General features: G+C 32.1%; 1 protein-coding gene across 1 annotated transcript; it reads right to left on the bottom strand.

Moving 5' to 3' along the window:
* Window positions 1-14,978: 14,978 nt before the first annotated feature.
* On the bottom strand, window positions 14,979-20,632 carry LOC133205320 (isochorismatase domain-containing protein 2-like). The gene is made up of 5 exons (XM_061341105.1): window positions 20,471-20,632; window positions 18,602-18,649; window positions 18,355-18,516; window positions 17,932-18,048; window positions 14,979-15,242 (listed from the first exon to the last, which is right to left on the bottom strand). The coding sequence occupies exons 1-5, from the start codon at window positions 20,594-20,596 to the stop codon at window positions 15,108-15,110; spliced, it is 588 nt and encodes a 195-aa protein (XP_061197089.1). The 5' UTR covers window positions 20,597-20,632; the 3' UTR covers window positions 14,979-15,107.
* Between the last annotated feature and the right edge of the window lie 29 nt (window positions 20,633-20,661).

Raw genomic sequence — 20,661 nt, 5'->3', positions numbered from 1 at the left:
CATTTTCCCCAAAAGGGCTATCGGTTTATTTTGTCGTGCAGGAAGTATATATTTATCACCTGAATACGATTATAATTTCCGGATTCTAAAAATAAAAATGTCCATTACTTTTGCTGTGTAAAGATGGTTGCACATCACAGACATGTAATCACTATATACTCAATATTTGTATACTGTATTATGTTAATTGTGAAGATATGACCTTATCTTTGAAGAATAAAAATTTGCATTGAGAAATGAAATTAGCAGATACTTGGAAACATGTATTAATCATAGTTTATTAAGTTAAAAAACAAACAAAAAAATGCAATAGTTTTAAGTATTTTTGAATGTTTTATATTTAGACTGCCATGAAACCTTTTAAAAATGAAAATACTGGATTATTGTTTTTATGATTAATCATTTTAATGCCGAACTTTCATAAGTATATAGTGGCATCGTATGACGTAGCCGTTAAGTACGTCAGACGTAATAACGTAAGATATAGAAAATATTAAGCCTACATTTGAGAAGAAATAACGTCACAAATCTTATTAAAATATTACTATTGTTCTTAAAAATTTTGGTTCAATCTAGATTTTTCAGCAACAATCTTTCAACGACCCAGTGGGAGAGAATCGTAAAAATTGATATATTCTAATGATAGACGTCATGATTCAATGAAAGGTATTATATTGAACTGTAATCAACATACGAATGGTCTAGTTGCCGTTTATCTTCAATACCTGCAGATTTCATATACTTAGCGGACATATGAAAAATGTGAAGATAACGAACAGTGATCGATGTCAAAAAATCTATAAAAAATAAAATTCTGTGAAGAAGGCATAAAACACTGACCTCCTGGAAATTCCAGGGGTGGGATCAAGTGCTTAGGAGGAGTGAGCATCCAATGAGCCCTATGTATTGATCAGGTAGACCGAACATTCCGTAGTCATATTCAGTATAAAACAAAGGCCTAACAATTGTTTGAAACAAGTCAGCCAAAATATGACCTAATAATAGGTTATATTTGCTAACAAAGTCATTATAACGACCATAAAATTTACGAAATGCTGGTTTTAAACGAGGTTGTTGAAATCCCTGTAACATCAACTTATTTGTCAGTAGCCTGCCTCCCTTTAAATATTTATCGTTCTCGGGGCATGCTCTTGAGTATCGAATAAGTTGGGAAATGTTAAGACCATACGCAGGTGGAAGGGGAATACTACATAAATAAGGAAAGTTGACGATGGAAAAGTTGAAGTCATCTCGTTTGTCATACAATTTAGTTGTTAGGTGGCCCTTATCTATAGTCAGTAAAATATCCGAATAAAGAAACAGATGTGGCAGACTCTGTGGTGTTTTCTGAGATATATCGAATCGACTTATGAATGAAAGTATTTATTGTTAATTAATAATACATCGTCAATTTATATAGATGTCGAGTTGAAGGACACAGCAAGTGTTTTCTTTTTCTCATGAAGAAGTTTCTGAATAAATTCTGTTTCATAGGAATATAAAAACAGGTCGGCTAGTAAAGGAGCACAATTAGTGCCCATGGTAATTCCAACAGTTTGTTTGAAGACCTGGTCTCCGAAGACTAAGTAAGAGTTGTCAATTAGGAACTCCATCATTCCTTTAATATCAATTTCAGACGTCTTGTGTGTAGAATCAGAGTGATTTTTTAAAAAGTAATTTTGTTGATGACCAATCATAATATAGGAATTTTTTCGACTTCTATTTTTTTTTTTTTTTTTTTTTTTTTTTTTTTTTTTGAAGAAGCAGTTATCTACGATATCAAAAAGACTAGTTATATTAATTTATCGTGAGGAATGGTTGCATAAAGTGCGGAAAAGTCGTGTTTTTTATGTAACTGACTTTTGAAAAATTTGTCGATTTTAAACTGCCTAAAAGTTCTTTGGATTTTTCGAGGATCCACGTCTGATTTACACCACTTCTAGAATATGCTGTAGCACAGTACGTCTGAAGTTTCTCCTTAAGTGCAGTTAATATTTTTGTAAGGAGTAAGAGTAGTGGCTTAGTAGAGCATATGCTTGACCCTGTAATGTTTCTCTGTTTGTTAGGATTTTAATGAAGTTTAGGAATCCAGTATGAGTAGGGTAGATCGAACTCACCTTGGTTAACTGGAGTGTTAAAAGTTCTAAATACTGAAATGTGATTTTGAAGAATTTCATCTGTAGAAAGTTAACTGCGAGTATAAGTTGGATTTCCAACAGTAGAACTGAAACAAGGTTCTAAAATTCAGTTATAAAAATAAGCCTTGCAAACAAAGACGATATTGTTATAAGCCTTGTCGGCTGGAACCATAACATATTGTTTATGTAGTCTTTATAATTCTTTGATCACCTCCGATTAAGTGAAAAAGGAAGGATAGATGGCTGGCATTTTGCCTTTTAAATTTCTTTAACGATTCTTTAATATACATGTACATATGTGACATTATTTCCTCTAAAGCAAATAAATGATAATGCTTCAAAAATAAATTGCACTGAATTTAATAAGTGAAATATTCATATGATCTTGTTATATTCGGGCCATGTCAGCGATTGATACACAAAATAATGTCAATTTCTATCATTATGTATTAGTATTGTCTATAGCTCAATTCCGTGATGCACATGTCTGTAATGAATCTTTTTTTTTTTTTTTTTTACAAAATGAAAAGTCAAGTGAAAAAAAATATATAGCTCATCAGTAAAATTGGGTTAACCATAAATATTCAAACGTTGTCCACAAATACATTTGTTGACTAAAAAACGAAACCTGCGTGCCAGTGTCACATAAAATATGATTTGAGTGTTCATCACTGGCCTTTTATAATATAAAAATAATGTATATACACTGTATGTACAGACCAGCGTATTTACATAATTTTACTTTTAATTATGGAAATACGAAAGACACCATATGAAAATGTAATGAAAATAACAATTTGATTTAGATAAGGTGCTTGTTACATTATTTGTGGCTTTCTTTTTTACTGCTACACAGTAATTCATCAAAGAAGCTAATGCAGTATTTGCATGCAGTTATTTTATGGGTCCTTTGATTAGAGCTTCAAATTTACATGTAATTTGTATAAGAACGAAAAACTCAGTCAAGATCCAGTAGATGTATACAGCTGATTAAGTAACGAGAGTCTTTCAGTTGAAGGTAAATTCATGGAGATGAATTGAAATAAAGAACAGGTGCATCATTGTAATTTATATGTTGTGATCAAATCGGTCAAAAGAACATGTATATATCTTGTCTTTTCTTGTAGTAAAAGGAGAATATACCACCTGTCTCGGTGCAAACTAGTAATATTTAAATATTTTTGAACAACTGTAAGGTATTTATTAATGGCATAGGCTAAATTAAAAGATGTACGTTAGCGAAACAAGACTTGTAAATTAGGTAGTGATGAATGTTAGGGCCAGTTGATGATAATAGTATTACGTACTATAATTAAACTATCGTCCTTGTAACTCTGTCATGTGATTCCAAAAAAAGATTGTAAACAATGGAGGTTCGTGAATTAAAAAAAAATAAATAAATAATAAAACGTACATTGTACGAGGGTTAGATACACAAGTAATACCATTAGTGTATATCTCCATCAATTTTGACTGTTTTTCAAAAATTTCATTTCGATACTTAAAATACTATATAAAATATAAACAAAAAAGTTACGTTCTGTCTTCCCCGCACGACAACAACGTTACCGACGTTTTAATGAATTTACTTTCGGCATTCACTTACAGTTCATCCACGAATCTATGAAATCTCTCAATTGCGTCTTTAATTTCCATGCCTTTTAAAGCTTCTTGTTCTGAGTTGTTATGTTAAATTTTATGAATTGTCCAAGGTTCATTCCAATAATCATTCCACTGAGTTTGATTTCAATGTAGTATCATTTATTGAAGGTAGAGGGAATCATTTCAAAAACCATTTAAAAAACAAAAAGGAAAATATGACTGACATCAATTAAAGACCAGGGGTCCGTTTTACAAAACAACTTATGACTAAGACCAAAATTTTAATTTTGCTGATTACTTGCTATTTTACATTTATTTTAAAATGGTTTAAAATCTTTTTAAAAAGAATTTAACAAGATATTTTTTATGCTAGCAATTTCAAACAGAAATATCATTTCTGCAAAATTTTACAATCAAATTAAGTTTTTGATCTTAGTCGTAAGTTGTTTTGTAAAACGGTGTTTTACAAATTTGATATTGGGTCGGAAAAAGTGCGTAAAATTTGATGACATCATAGACAACTTTTTTCACTAAAATTGGAACTTGTAAATTTATCTTGTCATTGATCATCTGCAAACTTATCTTGTTAAAAACATTCCGATTCTACGCACAAGTACTCCGATGTTGGTATTAAATAGATGCTGGAATTTTGATAGTATCTATGTAGTTTTTGGAGACTAGATCTTCCAAGAATCCCTTGGAATTTCCAGGGTACACAATGTGCCCCGTTATTAGCAGTCTTATTTTTTGTATTCATATGAAGTTAAAATTCATTCAAAAACTTCTGCATGAAAAGAAGAATCTCTTGCTGTAGCCTTCAATTCTTCTTTAGATATATTGACGACGGTTTATCAATTAACAATATTCATTTTTCATTCTTACGTTGATTTGATATATCCCTTAGAACTCGAAATACACATGTAAAATACACCACAGAGTCTGACACATTTGTTTCATATTTGGATATTTTACTAGAGAAAGACAATGATGGCGAACGAACTTCAACTTTTCTATCGTTAACTTCCCTTATGTATGTAGCAATATACCATTTTCATTGTCATACGTACAACACGCTCTTACACATTGAATCAACTGGGAGACATAAACTCCATATGGCAATGAAAATGGTTTTTTGTTTCGTTAACTTCCCTTATGTATGTAGCAATATACCATTTTCATAGGGTCGCCCGCGTGGCGCAGTGGTTAGAGCGTCTGCTCTAGAGTCGCGGAGTAAGGAGTTTATCCTTACGTCGTGGGTTCGAATCCCACTGCGGGACGTTGAGACTGGTCCTTCGGATGAGACCGTATAAACCGAGGTCCCGTGTCGCAGTAAGTGCTGGCACGAAAAAGATCCCTCACTGCTCAATGGCCCTAAGTACCGAGTATAGGTCAAAATGTGTAGCCCTCCACCGGCATGTGGTGGCGTCTCCATATGAGTGAAAAATTCGCGAGAGGGACGTTAAACAACAAACAAACAAACAAACAAAAAACCATTTTCATTGCCATATGGAGTTTATGTCTCCCAGTTAATTCAATGTGTAAGAGCGTGTTGAACGTATGAACAATTTCTAAAACGAGGCAAGTTATTACAAATAAGTTGATGATACAATGGTATCAGCAGTCTCGTTTGAAGTCAACATTTCGCAATTTGCATGGTCGATGCAATGACCTAGTTAGCAAATACTGTCTGTCGTTAAGTCGAATGTTGACTGACATTTCCAATTAAAACTGTTAGGCCATTATTTTCACACTAAATTGTCAACAGATTTTCTGTGTACTGGATCATGACAAGGAGCACACAGCAGGTGTGACCGGTCGACAGGGGATACTTACGCCTCCATGGCACATGATCCCATCTCTGATGTTTTTAGAGGTCCGCGTTTGCTCTGCTCACAATCTGTAATTTTTCATTTTACTTTTGAGCTTGATTACTGTTCATTATCTTCATATTTCGTGTTTTAAACTTTGTCTTTTCCAAAAAAAAAATTCAAAAATTTAAATATACATGTATAGATAATACCATAGCCCCATATTTCTGTTTCCTTTCTATATTCATGTATCCAAAGTTAGTCTTATTCTATAATAACCATATGTAATCAAATTCTATCTAAGTGAATAATTTCTAGGGTAATTCAAAGTTAACGTCCTCTTGTGAGATAGTTTTAGGAAACTATTATTCATTTTCTAAGAAAGAGCAAATATTTTGAAATGCTAGTCTCCATAAATTGGATTTATATATTTTTTTCATGTTCAAGCATTGAGCAGTGACTGTGTTATTATTAAAATGTGGGGCGTACAGGAAATTATCTTTGGTTGCTTTAGCACATTTATTTCCTTAAAGATTTTTGTAGTGAATTTGAAGTCGACCTATCTAATCATTCGGTAACCTTTTGAATTTTCCAGAATCATTCAACACTCCCTTTTTAACACACGTTACAAAATAATACGGTTCTTGATCTTAATTATGCACTAAAATCTTTTTTGTGCTATCCGTATATGGCTATAACTTTATAATTCTAACCTATCATTATTGTATAATTCTTCGGTTTAATCATACTGAAGTGCTTTACAATAGTAAATAATTTGGAAAGATCGTTGAAATTTATACTATTACATTATACATTTAATGTACATAGATTTAGTAATCAATACGGCTACAGGTTTTATTGAATTTGGCTAACGGGAACTGAACATTGATTTACATCATACCATTGAATGACGTACGTGTGAATTTTATTAAGCAACATAAAGCGTGCAAAACTTCCCAGTTCTTAGAGGAAATCTTAATGAGAAATATTACAAAATGTTACTGCATTAAAGGAATAAACTTGTATCAAGAAAAAATGAAGGAAAGTCGGTCTTGATACCCCTTTTGAAATTCCCTAAATTTTTCGTACATGTATTTAAGGAATAACTGTCTAATTTTTTGGATTCATGATGTGATCAATCGAGTGGCTTGCGTGATAATTTGCATAAACGCCGAAGGCGTTTATGCATAAAATTATCACGCAAGCCAATCGATTGATCATCGTCATGAATCCAAAAAATCTGACAGTTATTCCTTATATTTACATGCTACTGATTCTGCAAATTCCCGTGCTAATAGCCCCGCTTCTGTCTCTATTTGTCCCGCCCCGCACGTGATTTTTTTTTAACCGCGCCTATTGATGAACCAGTAGATTTATGTAGAAATAAAGTATTTTTACAATTTGTAATTTTATCTCGGACAAAGACATTGGAAATGTAAATATTTACCTATCAAAGACTATGTAGATTTTTTATTGCGTAAAATCCAGTGTGTCTTAATATTTAGAACTTGTATCATGTAATGCGCAATATGTTCTACTTTTTGTTAATTAAAATGTATACTTTATTCCTGAAAATCTTACCATTAAAAGACTGACAACGGTTACAAATAACCTTTTATTCATAGTTACAATTACAATCATACATTTTATGAATTTCGACCAACTACACCTTTAAAAATGCCTTCGACAAATTCAATTGTCCTTTGTCTTTGTATAAATTCATATACTTATAAGAATGATGTAAAATAATAGAGAAAAGAAATACGTTTTTAATGTGTATTTCCTCTGTCTATTTCAAAATTCATACGAAATCAGGCTAACTAACCGAGGAACAATGATGGTTTCTTAAATTTTTCATAACGGCAAAAAGCAACGTTGTCTATGTGGTGGTTAAAATTACTCGCCATTCACCTGTTAACTCACCTAAATATTGAAAACCAAAATATGTGTACTTTTTTCTAAAAGTACTAGTGAAATTTCTACGTTTGTATGACTTTCTGTTAATTTAGAAAGATTCACATTTATTTATTTATTTTTACGTCCAGTGTATATATAAAAGAAAATAAATAAGAATTTTTTGTATACTCTTAAGATGATTGGTGATTAAGAAAAAGGATTCGTTTGGCGACAATATTCTGTGATATGAAGAATTGACTTACCGGTACTCTTATAGAATGTTCGTCATAATAAATACTTATGATAATTTTGTGATGAACTTGTATATGCGAAAAATTGTTCACAATTTATATACAGATATGATAATTTTTGCGATTAATATTCGATAATCCTTCGATTTTTATTTAAAAAATTGTTATTTATATCGAAAACTTGTTATTCATATGTAAAAACGTGTGATTCATTTCCAAGAATCCCGAGATATATATGCGATAATCTTGTGGTTTATATGCAAACGAAGCCAAATTATATATCCCATAAAATAAATACTTTAATGAAATATATAATTTGCCTTCTTTCTTCTGTTTTTTCTCCCTTTTTCTTTTCACCCCCAGGGCAGTGCTGCTTTAAGCCCTACTTTGCTATATTAATTTCTATTTTAAAACCTTCTCACAGGTACCAAACTTATTATAGATCAAGCTGCCCTAAGAACTTCTTGACATTAATACCTCTGAAAATGAGCCTTCATTCTTAAAAAAAATGGTGTCCTGCTTTAAAGTTACTGCATAATAATTTCGAAATAACTCATAATTCAATAGTGAAACAGATTTACAAACTCTGTTACTTTGAACATTAAAACTGCGCTTTGGTTAGCTTGAAATTTTATTATGTCATTTTTTGAATTGTTGGAGCTGTTACCATAACATAAAAAGAATAATTACAGAAAGTAAATAATTGTAACTTAACACGATGTACATGTATAAATGGTTAGTCTTATAGGTCACTTTTTAAAAAAAAAAACCATAAATGTACACATATATACATGCAGCTAACACGATATCTAACAATACGCTTATGCATTAAGCGCATAAGATATATCTGTAGGTAAAATTCATCTGGGATCAAGGAAATACTGCATTATCATCTTAATATTTCACAAGGTGACAGTGTTGATACGTATGAGAGAAAAAAAAAACATCCCTGTCTGTAGTATAGGCTTATAATTAATGCTGTGGTCATTTAATTGGCTCACAGTGCTTGATCTTTACAGGGAAGTACTGAAGTGGTTTTGTATTTTGCAATACTTAGAAATGTTATTTTCATTTCATAAGAGGTTGTAATAATGTACCAAATATTTCATTCTTTCCTTGAACCTATTACATTGCATCAATTTCGCCCTTTAGTTTAGAACACAAGATAAATGGCTTTTGAAAACTAATTCTGAAATCCCCTAATTAAAAACTTATGTGAACGATATACTGTCTTTACTAATACAGTGCTGAATCATTCTCATCTGTTGTCTGCAGGCCATCCTAAATTTACAAGAAAGGGTCAGGGAGGTGTTTAATCGGTTACCGCCCCTGCCTACCTCTCTATATTAATGGATAAAAGCAAGAGCCTGGCGAATTTAAAGAGAAAGCAATAACAGTGTTTGGTAATTTCATGGCAAGATATATATATATATATATATATATATATATATATATATATATATATATATATATATATATATATATATATATATATATATATATATATATATATATATATATATATATATATAGTGTTTAACTACTGGTGGTGATTAAGTATGATTTCCTCGGCACGATTCTGATCCATCACCTTCAAGCACTAAACCTCAGAAAAATGTGTTGCAGTTACAATGCTCTGTCTTTTATATCTCAATGAAAAGTTTACAAGTAATCATTTATAAAGAGACTTTGAAAATGTCACTCTCTATGTTTTTATCAATGAACTTTCTAATTTATGACAGATATATCATATGAAACCTACAATGAATCTTAATTATCAAATACATCATTTTACATCAGCCAGCATTTCATAGAATCTAACACCCTCCCGAAAATCCATAAAACATGACTCTATTTGCACGTATACATGTAGTTATTGGTAATCGTAGTGAAGATGACTCTCAAAAATCCATAAAACATGACTCTATTTGCACGTATACATGTAGTTATTGGTAATCGTAGTGAAGATGACTAACAGTGATAAATCTCATAAACAGTATACTCCTATAAACAGTACAAAACAGTCAATCGAGACACAAACGCGGATCCCTGGAAACACCAGAGTGGGATCAGGTGCCTATATATATAGTAAGCATCCCTTTCGACAGGTTTCACTTGCCCTGTATATTGATCAAGTAAACGGACTACTCCGTAGCAAAAATTGGTATGATACCAACAATTTGACCCAACAATTTATATGAACCATGTCAGTCAAAATTCGACTCAAACAAGGTCGTAAATAAGGCCATTATACTGACCAAAAAATTATCAAAATGCTGAGTATAAGGAAGACTACTGAAATTCCTATGACATCAACTTATTTGTTAGTACCCTACCTCGGTTTAAAAATTGATCGTACACAGAACATGCTCTTTTGTAGTGAATTAATTTAGGAGACATTGACCCAAGATCCAAGTGATCATTAAACAGTGCTACATAAATATGGAAAAGATTAAGTAATCCCATTTGTCATACATGTATACCTTAGTAGTTTGCTATCCATTGACATCTATAATGGGTAAAAATCCTAAAATAAGAAGTGTTGCAGATTCTGTTTTGTCTTTCAATTCAAGCAGATTGTTGGATGTCTTAGTCTTCAAAGACAACATACATATTGCTAATAAGACACTAGAGTACTTCAATCTCGAATTGTAAAAATCACGATTAGTGATGAAGCTTAAAATCCAATAAAACGTTAATAAAATCGAGAGCAGGACAAGCACGGACGACGGGAAACACCACAGGTGTCAAGAATGAATAGATATCCCCTGTCAATCGGTCACAACCCCAGTGATTCCTTTGTCTGAATCAGGAAAAAAAGGAGCAATACGTAAGCAAAAATTTAATCAGTATAAAATGCCATAACTTCAGTTAACATTTAACCCAGTTCAGGAGTATTTGAGTATTTGTATACCAGGGTCATTGTAATTAATACCATAGAGTTTGCGAAATGTCTTTCAAAACGAGGTTGTTGATACCTTTGTATGATCACTTTATTTGTCAGTATGTGAATTATTAATCGACTCAAAAACATACTCTTGCAAGTGAATGATCGAGAGACATAAACAACAAATCGAGTGATTATGGAATATTGCTCCTTAAATAAGGGAGGTTGACAATAGAAAATTTGAAACATCCCTTTTTTCATAAAGATAAGTTGGTTAAAGTTTCCCATCAATGTATTTCTTCATAATCTATCAAAAATTATTCATAATTTTCATTCTCTTGCGATTTATACCCTGTTTTTAAATTGCCATAAAAATAAATACAGAAAATTGTGATATTGGCAAAAGGATTACATAGGAAACACCATCCTCTGGTATCTTGCACAGATGTTTAGTTATAGGTGTCTCAACTGCTTGTGAGAAGAATTGTTAATATCGTAGCAATACTTCATTTTGGAAAAAAATATTTCATACTATTAGGGAACCTGTCGTCTGACCTTAAGTATTCAGATTCTATTTTACACCACTCACTTCTCCAATACGTTGCATTACATTACTTCTCAAGCGTCTCCTTCACTGCTAATATTTTTCGAGTATAGATACAGGCTTGTTTGGACATTTACTGGATCCTTTGATATTTTGGAATCCAGAATAGGTATGGTAATTAAAAATCTATATTATAATACTAGTGCTTGTTGGAAGTAAAAAAGATAGTTTAAAATGGCATATGGTTCTGAAGAATCTTTTTCTAATAGTCTAACAAACAATGACTATGTTGTTCTATGCGTACTAACCATTACATCTTAATCATGTTTTCTTCGCAAGTTTTTTCCTCACTTGTGATTTATATGTACATGTATGTTTAGAAATCTGTAATACAGTTTGTGAAGGCTTAATCATTGCTTACTGACACATATTTATCACAAATTTTCCCTATCAAACCAACCTTGTTTTTTTTTTCCATTTTCCCCAATCTACACTTTTATATTTATATTGAAATTCAATGCAAAAAAAAAAAACATTGTAAAAAAAAATTAAATCTCCCTCCCCCCAAATAAATACAAAATCCACTCCAATTTTAACATAATCTAAACCTTAAAATGACATAAACAGGAGGGTCTGATCAATTCCTAAATTTCTTTGGATTGTGGGTATCCTATGACCTTAGTACGTGATTTTATCCATCACACTACTATGTATTTCTAATATTCATTCTGGCCGTCAAGGTGACTCAGTCGGTAAAGCGCTCGATCCCTCTGCAATTAAAAGGTCGTTGGTTCGCGCCCAAGCTTCGACAAACCTAATTCGATACAAAATACATGTACGTAGCAATCGCTCCTTCGCTTTCATGTAGCTCTCAGCGATGCGGGTCTTTCGGGTAAGACGCCTTGAGTCACTATGGCCAAAAATGCTCAGTAAGGGTCTGAATTTGAAACCCTACACTGGCATCCGGTGATATCTCATATGAAAGGAATAATTCTAAAAGGGACTGAATTACAAATCAGCCACTCTTATCCATTCTGACAAAGTGTCAAGGTCTTTTCCATATGTTTGGGCAACCGTCTTGGATAATTCATATTAGTACTGTAGCACAGGTACTTGTGGACCCCCCCCCCCCCCCGATATTCAACCCCGAGGCTTGTTGGACATTTTTTTCACAAATTATATTTATTACACTTATTCATCATGTGTACCATAGGAAAAAATCGTGAAAACCCCAAAATAATCGTTCTACACAAAAAATGCCTCATTATACATTATAAGAGAGTCTCTCTTATAATGTATCGTGGGGTATTTTTGGGTGGGTGGGTGGGGGGGGGGGGGGTCCTGTCCACAATTACCTGTGTACTGTAGTTGTAAAATTCTTTCACTATTTGAAAGAATGAGGTAACCTTATTTTTGGACTCTATAAAAGAGTGAATTGAGGTTCTCATTTTTTACTACATTCCTATCACCGTATTGATGTGCATACTTAGTCTAGTAATTGAAAAAAAAATGTTTCAGGCGTTTGGAAGCAAAAGTGAAAGATTATTTGTAAGAAACAGGTGTGGACTTCAACTTGAACTGTATGTTGGAATGCAAGGCTGGACCTTTTTATAATATTCAGGATGCTGATGTGTCGTTTCTGGGTTACTTCAGAATTATTTCCTTCCTTAACACGTTATGGTTTCAAGAGCCTGTGATGGGCAAAAGCCATAATTACAGTTTCATTTTTTATTCTTGTGTTGAGAATTCCAAGTTTGAATCTTGAAGGTGCACGTCAGAATACAGTCTGATACGAGGGTCGTTCAATAAATAATGCAACTAACAGAATATTATAGTAAATGGAGATCTATTTACTTTTAATTTTTCACAGTTGAAATGTTCAATTAAAGAGCTTTTAATCACAGAAAAACCCATGATTTTTCCTGTTGTCCTCGCAAAGAAATTCACTTTTAAAGTACGCATGGTCACTACACTGAGCTGAAAACTTTAAAATGATCTTTGCCAAGAAGATGAAAATGAGAGCGTATGTGAAAACTGTGCTTCTTTACTTAAATCGTCGAAGAACTCATATTAAAGATACGATTTTTATATGTGGAAAAATTGTCTTTAACGCTGTATAGTTTTCACATTGATTCAGAAATTCCAAAGTAAAAAAGGAGACTTACAATATAAAAGTCAAACGGAAATGAACATAATAATATTTCTATCAGATAGGTGCCTTATTTTCTTAAAATTGCATAGGAGAAAAATACGCATTAAATGTGCCAACGGTCTACTAAGTATTTAAAAACAAATAGTTTAACAAAATAGAAGATTTGTTAAATTTGCGTGATAGATGACAAAAAATGCGTGCACTTCTTATAGCCAAAAAGGAAAAATGTGGAATCAAAAAAAAAGCTATCCTTCTTATTATTGAAAGGAAAAACAAGGGCTCCAAGCATAGTTTATTAGTTATCATTTTTTCAAGAGGTCCAGTAAAACATGTACATACACCCAAAGGAACGACCATCAATGGTAACTTTTATGTTCAAATTGCACTGAGGAAAAGTAAACAAATTTCCTGCAAAGGAAGTCCAAATACCACCCCCAGGGTAATTTTCTTGCACCTGGCAACGCTGCTGCAAATAAGAACAGAGAAATAAATGAAATTTTGAAGAAAAGAAAGTTTACAGAGCTTTGCCATCCCCCATATTTGCTAGATCTCAGCCATTTTGAGATCTTTTTATCCAAAAATGCATGAAAACATTCAAAGGAAGATTGTACAATATTAGATATGTCATGGAAAGTGTTATTCATCAGTGTCTTTAGGGCATCCCTAAAGATGGGTATGCTGAGGTTTTCTGGCCATAGGTACAAAGACTAAAAACATGTATAAAGGATAACAGGGAATGCTTTGAGGGATTGAAAATGTTTAGAATATGTATTATGTACTTTTCTTACTTTTAGATGACCTATTGCATTATTTATTGAACGACCCTCGTAGCTATTAATTCTTTGGTGTTTTTCATTACAAACAGTGATGAACAACTATCTCCTGTTATCTTTCTTAATTTGCCAAAGGTGAAGAGAAGGTTTGTTGATATCTTGGGACGTAGTAGGTCAAGCATTCTGCTCTTGATATTCCAGTGCCAATTTGACCTCTGTAAATAGTAAAAGTCCCTTGCCTCCAAGGACTGCAAACTTTTTCAAATTTATTTTCACTTTCTTTTTAAGTATGATTTTTTCATATCAATTTAGAATTAAATTTTTTTTTTAAAGTTATTTATAAGATTTGAAATATTCTAAGGTTATAGTGTTGCATGCTCAATTCTAGTTAGTATACAAGTATAGACAGGTACACATTTAATACATGTGGCTTATGTGCAACACCGTACTTAAGATATTATTACATGAACTTTAAAAAATCAAGAAAAGAATATTAAATAAATTGAAATGATGAAATACAGTGCATGTTTTATAGCTAAATAAACTGAGAGCAAATGTACTGAATTGTTAAGTGAAAATGACTCTAAAATCCCCCAAGGTAAATGTCCTGAAAAATGTAAATGAATCCCATTAAATCAAGAAAATTAGCATGATTTTCTTGTACTACTTCAAAGTAAAACCCTAACATATGTGTATGGAGGAAGGGGTTTTGCCCCCACCCAGCTTTTAAGCTGATATTGTTTAAAGTTACTTTTATGCTCTAATAATAATTTTTTGCAAACCTTCTCCCCTCAACAATCCCTCCCTCTCCCTTTTCTGTCTGATAGCTTGGCCACTGTGTAGCATAAAACAAATATTTAGTGGGCTATTAATTTTTTAAAAATCACATACATCCTTCATTTGTTAAATGCTTACCAATAATATCAATCAATGTTCACAATCAATTTATTTCTTTTATGTAAAATACTTAGAAATGTTTGATGAAAATGAATGATAATACATGTAGGTAGGGTGATGGAGGCATGGAGTTCATATGAACATTTATCTTCAGACTTTTTAAAGGCCCGAATCTGGGGCAGTTTTCATGATGAGCTTCTGGATTGCTTTAAACTGTGGATGGTCTTTATCACCAATCAATTGTAATAAAATGGCATCACTGGTGGTCACAATGGCTCCACTTTGTCTAAACCTCTGGAAATAGATAAAAACATCAAGTTGTCAATTCTATAGATATAACCGAACATATAATCATCAAAATGGCACTTATGGGTAAGATGGAATCTTCATGCACCCATTTGTATTGTATAATTTTCCATTTTTATTGTATAATTTTTATTTCTATATTATAATTTTTCCACTTGTATTCTATAATTTTTCATCATATTGTATATTTTTTTCATTTATATTCCATAAAACTTTCTATTTTTATTGTGTCATCTTTCATTTGTATTGCATTTTATTTGTATTCTTTAATTTTCCATTTGAATTGTTTAATTTTTCATTTGTTATTTAATACTATTTTATTTGTATTCTAATCTAATCAAATATTGCAACATTTGACATGTAATTTTTAATGGTTTTAAGTAATTAGAAATGCCTTACATTGATATTCCCAAAACTTGCACAAACTGTAACATATTTTCTGACTTTTGAAACAGATGTTTCCTTACATACAGCTTGAACTCATCCATCATATTTGTGTAATAATTACATGTTTCATCAATCATTTTACTGTATGACCTTTCTGATAAACTTTTCCTAATGATTAATACTAAAAATCTTAGATAAATAACATTTGTTTTTGTTACCTCTGAGAAAATATATTACATGTATTATGAAAAAAAAAATTTTAAAAATTAAAATAAAGAAAAAACAGGATATGCTTTTGAAACATAATTCCCAATGAAATCCCAACTTCCTCTGATGACAAACTCTTCGTTAATCTTTGACCTCTAAGTATGACCTGACCTTATTTGACCCTACCATGCAGATTACATTGGATAGCACAATGACTAATATTATACATATTAAAGTCAAAAAAATAATAGTCTTGTTTCCTGCTACCCAACCGATCCTATTTTTTTGTGCCGGACCCTAAAGTTTTTTTTAGTTTTGGAAGAAAAAAAAATTGTGAACTTGCAGAATTTCATCATTCTGTCACCATAAATGGTTTGTTTCTGTGTTAACAAAAAACAAGCATTTCATGAAATTCTAAGTTTTAAATATGGACTTTCATAAAATACCACTTGAATTGTGCATCAAGCTGGTAGTAGGAAACAACACTATTATTTTTTTAGCCTAATAAAAACAGCTTAAAAAGTTTAAATTTATACTGCAGAAAACCAGACAAACAAAATGACACAATACGGTAAAACTTGTTTAGTATGAACATGGATACATGTAAAGTGAATTTACAGTCATTCTTGAAGGAAATCGTGTATATTGCAAATTCACTATATATATTAACGAATTTGTTATAGGGATATAACAAATTACTGACACAGTGAAATAAATTCACAGGTCCTCAGGTCTTTGCTATAATTGAGTTTTACTGTACATGTACTTATCGATCTTTGCAGGTTCCATGGTAAGTTTTGTAAAATATCAATATACGATTTTGAGCCCAAGGCACAAAAACTTAGGCAATGACAATTATATCTTACTCCTGCATGTACAGAGATGCAATGCACTATATACATAATAAATTTTTGAATAAAAAAAAAGTTACTAAAGATAAATTAAACCCTCATCAATGACCATGAAAAATAAACAATTTTTTCTTAATTATCCATAGATAAACATGTACTAAAATTGTGTAAAAATGGTTCACAGGATCATTAAAGAAGCAAAATGTCCAAAGTTAATATTTATTTATTTGAAGAGAAAAAAATGTTCCATTCTGTATGAACTTAGGGGGTCAGAGATCATGGCATGACCAAATCACACTGTGAGATGATATCTTGTCTACATATTTCTGTCACAGTGACAAAGGTTTCGGAACTTCTAAGGTGTTAAAGCAATGAAAAAGATAAAATTATTGAAACATATATGTTTTTTTTGTTCAATAAATGATCATTAGATCTTTCTTCTGTGTGAAGAATGTTTTTCATTAGCCTAAAATCACGCTTATACCTTTTTAACCCGAAATTTCTTTGAAGGTACGTAAACTGAAGATGATACCACCGCTTTTGACTTCATACAGTGTATATAAAGAACTCATACAATAATAGTAAGATTATTCTCAGTAGCAATCATTGTTTTTTTTTTTCATTATAAACAGATATTTCCTGAACTGAATGGCTGAACATCAATGTAAGTATTCAAATGTTGGGGCGGGGCAAACTCTCAAGACCACACAGCTTCTCTAGGTCATTGCGCGTCACAACATAGCAATATGGCGGGCCATTCATGTAATAAATGCAGTTCTATTCAGAATATTTGTCTCACATGTAAATAAAAGTAATAAACAAAAATGTTAAAAAGTTCACTGGGAAATGAACTTGGTTGGTACATGATCAAATCTTCTGAAATGCCCTTGGGGCTTCACGGGATTTGATCACATGACCAACCAAGTTCATTTCTCAGAGAGCTTTTTAACATTGTTGTTTATTTCTTAAAGATATATATAGAAGCAAATATGGTATAAGATGACAACTCAAGATAGATAACTCTAAGTTACCAGAGTGACTCAAGTTGGATAAAACATTTATAACAAGGTAGAAAAGGTTACAAGTAAATTACAAATGACTGGTAAATTTCATATCCTGTTATTCCTACTTGTGCATGACAGGTGAATACACTTAAATAATCAGGTACATATTTCTTGGAGCTAATTCTGATACCCCTTCTAAATCATGTACAGAAAATAATAGCTATATACCTCAAAGGCAAATGTTCTGTCCATCTGTGTTCTTGATGAGCAGGCATCAGCCACAACATGAACCTCATACTTTTTCTGTAGTAAATCAATTACTGTCTGTTGGATACATACATGAGTCTGAAACATACAGTTTCAATATAATAGTGTTAAATACAGCATGTGTTTGGGTTATGTCATCAATTAAAATAAATCTCAATAAACTCTATGCATAATTAATGGTAATACATATATAGATCGATGGTTTCATTCCAATTACTTAATGATCTTGGTGGTTTGGGACAGCTACTTAATTAGTACATGTGTTATAAGTCTAATTGATCATGGTTTACTGGAAAATAGGCTGTTGATCACAGAGGAAGCACTATAAATACAATTAAGTAAAATAATATATATGTGATAAAAATAAGATGTAAGTGACTGTACCTCTATTCCAAACAAAACAACATGCTTGATGTTAGTGTTTGCATCTAGCTGACTGATGACCTCTGGTACAAGCATAGTGAACTTTGTTTTGCTGTAACGTTCCTGGTCTTTTTTCAATTTCTCCTTGAGTTCAGAGACTGTTTCTCCAAGACCTTTTGGATACTTAAATTGAAAAAGCATGAGGATAGATTTAACTATCTGTGTTCACTTATAAATATGAAGCATAAACCAAACCTAGGGTGCTCACCTGTTCTGTCACAACCAAAGGTATGTCAAGAATGTTTGTGGCTTCAACCTATAAAACATTATAAGATTCTGAAATTATAAGTGCAACCAGTCAAACTGAATGACATAATACAAAACATAAACTAGAGTGCTTCAAGGAATGCATGTGTTGCCTTCTTTATGGCTCCATTAAAGATGTAAATAAATCTAAGAGCGGTGAGCTATTTATTTGCTATGTGTAGTAGCATTATAGTTCATGACATAAAAACACCCATGGATAGTAAGACTGCAACAGAATCTGACAATATAATTAGATAATGGCGAAGTGGGGATTTTACAGTGAATTATATGATTTTATTTAATCGATATAATGTATATATTAAAAGTCTCTTTCCCAAAAAATTCTTTTATGAGTATCTATACAGACTATGCTTGAAGACTTTAGCTATAATATAACAATGTTCTGATTTAAAAAGGTAAAATTCTGCATTTAAAAAGGGGCGAGAAAGCAGTGTTATGAAGATTCATTCTTTGGGAAAAAAAATTCACCTACTCAAACTTGTTACACATTGTATGACCATAACACATATTATATATTATCAGAAGCACTTCACCTTTTAAACCAGCTAATCAAAAAAAATCATTTATTTTTTTTAATTCCTTAACCAGTCTGACTAAAGCCAGTCCCTACTATTTCATTTTGTTGTAGGTGAAACGTGTAGTAAGGGCTGACTTTAGTCAGAAAAATAAAATTAATTCAGCGAAATAATTGTCATGATGAAAAAATACACTGTTTGTTTCTTGCTTAAGATACATGTTTTGGGATTTCATTTTTCCATGTGCACATTCTCTGGGAATTAAACACTCTAAAACCATTTATCCCGTGAAAAAACTCAAATCTTCACATGTCCATTGACTATCTTCCACCTATCTGTACCATTGTAGGCAGTGTGTATCGATTACTAGGCTTATCAGATTCTCACGTAGGGAGTGACCGACGACAGGGGATGTTTACTCCTAGGCATCTGATGGTTGTATGTTCGTTCGCCCTAAAACTTGTTCGCCCTTGACGCCGTTCGCCCTTATTCCCGTTCGCCCAGAGTCCAATCGCCCTAAAACTTGTTCGCACAGGTCCGTTCGCCCTATTTATATTGCAGAAAGTTGAATAATGAAGCAATGGATTTTTAAATAAATTATATGTACATTGGTACATAAATTGCACACGGGAGACAACAGAAGTATGCATGTGGTCACACTATAAATACCTGTCCTATCAAAGACCCGGCAGACCAACAGAAATTAACGTCTCAGTCCTTTAATTGTTTTCAAAACATAACGCAGATTGTATGATCCCCTAAATTACAGTGACATTATTAAGTATAATTAAAGCAATTAAGGATGTAAAGAGCATAAATATCAAATTTGAATTATTTAATTAAGATTACGGTAAATAAAAAAAAATTCTGTAGCAACATTTGAAAAAAAAAACACCAAGTCGTAAAATATTGAATAAAATTAATAATAAATGTTGATATTTACTATATACTATATATATATAAGAGGGCGAACGAGATATAGGGCGAACAAGAATAATGGCGAACGGACCTTGCGCGAACGGACTCATGCGAACAGGTAGATAGGGCGAACGAACCTGATACCGCATCTGATCCCACCTCTGGATTTCCAAAGGTCCGTGTTTTTGCTGTTTACGATTCGTATTCTTTACTGCATTTAAGAGTTTTATCACTGTTTGTTATATGCAGCTTTTTCCATTCAATTATCAACAGACAGTATCAGTTATCTATTATTATGAGGATTCTAACGGGGCGTTCAAAATTTTCGTTGCTCAACCTGTCACCTATTACTGCAAAGTTAATAAAGACTGACATACCAATTTTTCAGCGATTTCTAAAATCTCCTTGAAGTACTTGATGACTGGTCTAAATTTTTCTTGAATGTCACACATGAAAAATATAGCATTTTCGGCTTTTATATCACCTAATCTTTTTGAATCCATTTCTTGAACTTAGGTGTTTTCCGAATTCCGCGTCATATTGGCGCTTGTAAAATAATGAATAACAT

Source organism: Saccostrea echinata, unplaced genomic scaffold, assembly GCF_033153115.1.
Source record: "Saccostrea echinata isolate AGI-Se365-2 ecotype Australia unplaced genomic scaffold, CSIRO_AGI_Sech_v1 ptg000054l, whole genome shotgun sequence".
NCBI classification, from domain to species: domain Eukaryota; kingdom Metazoa; phylum Mollusca; class Bivalvia; order Ostreida; family Ostreidae; genus Saccostrea; species Saccostrea echinata.
This window is presented reverse-complemented; position numbering and strand designations above follow the sequence as displayed.

Coding starts and splice junctions, on each gene's coding strand:
- LOC133205320 (XM_061341105.1), bottom strand. CDS start 20,596: ATGGATTCAAAAAGATTAGGTGATATAAAAGCCGAAAATGCTATATTT. Junction 18,517..18,601: donor CTTTGGTTGTGACAGAACAG/GTGAGCACCCTA, acceptor TTTCAATTTAAG/TATCCAAAAGGTCTTGGAGA. Junction 18,049..18,354: donor TTGTTTTGTTTGGAATAGAG/GTACAGTCACTT, acceptor TGTATGTTTCAG/ACTCATGTATGTATCCAACA.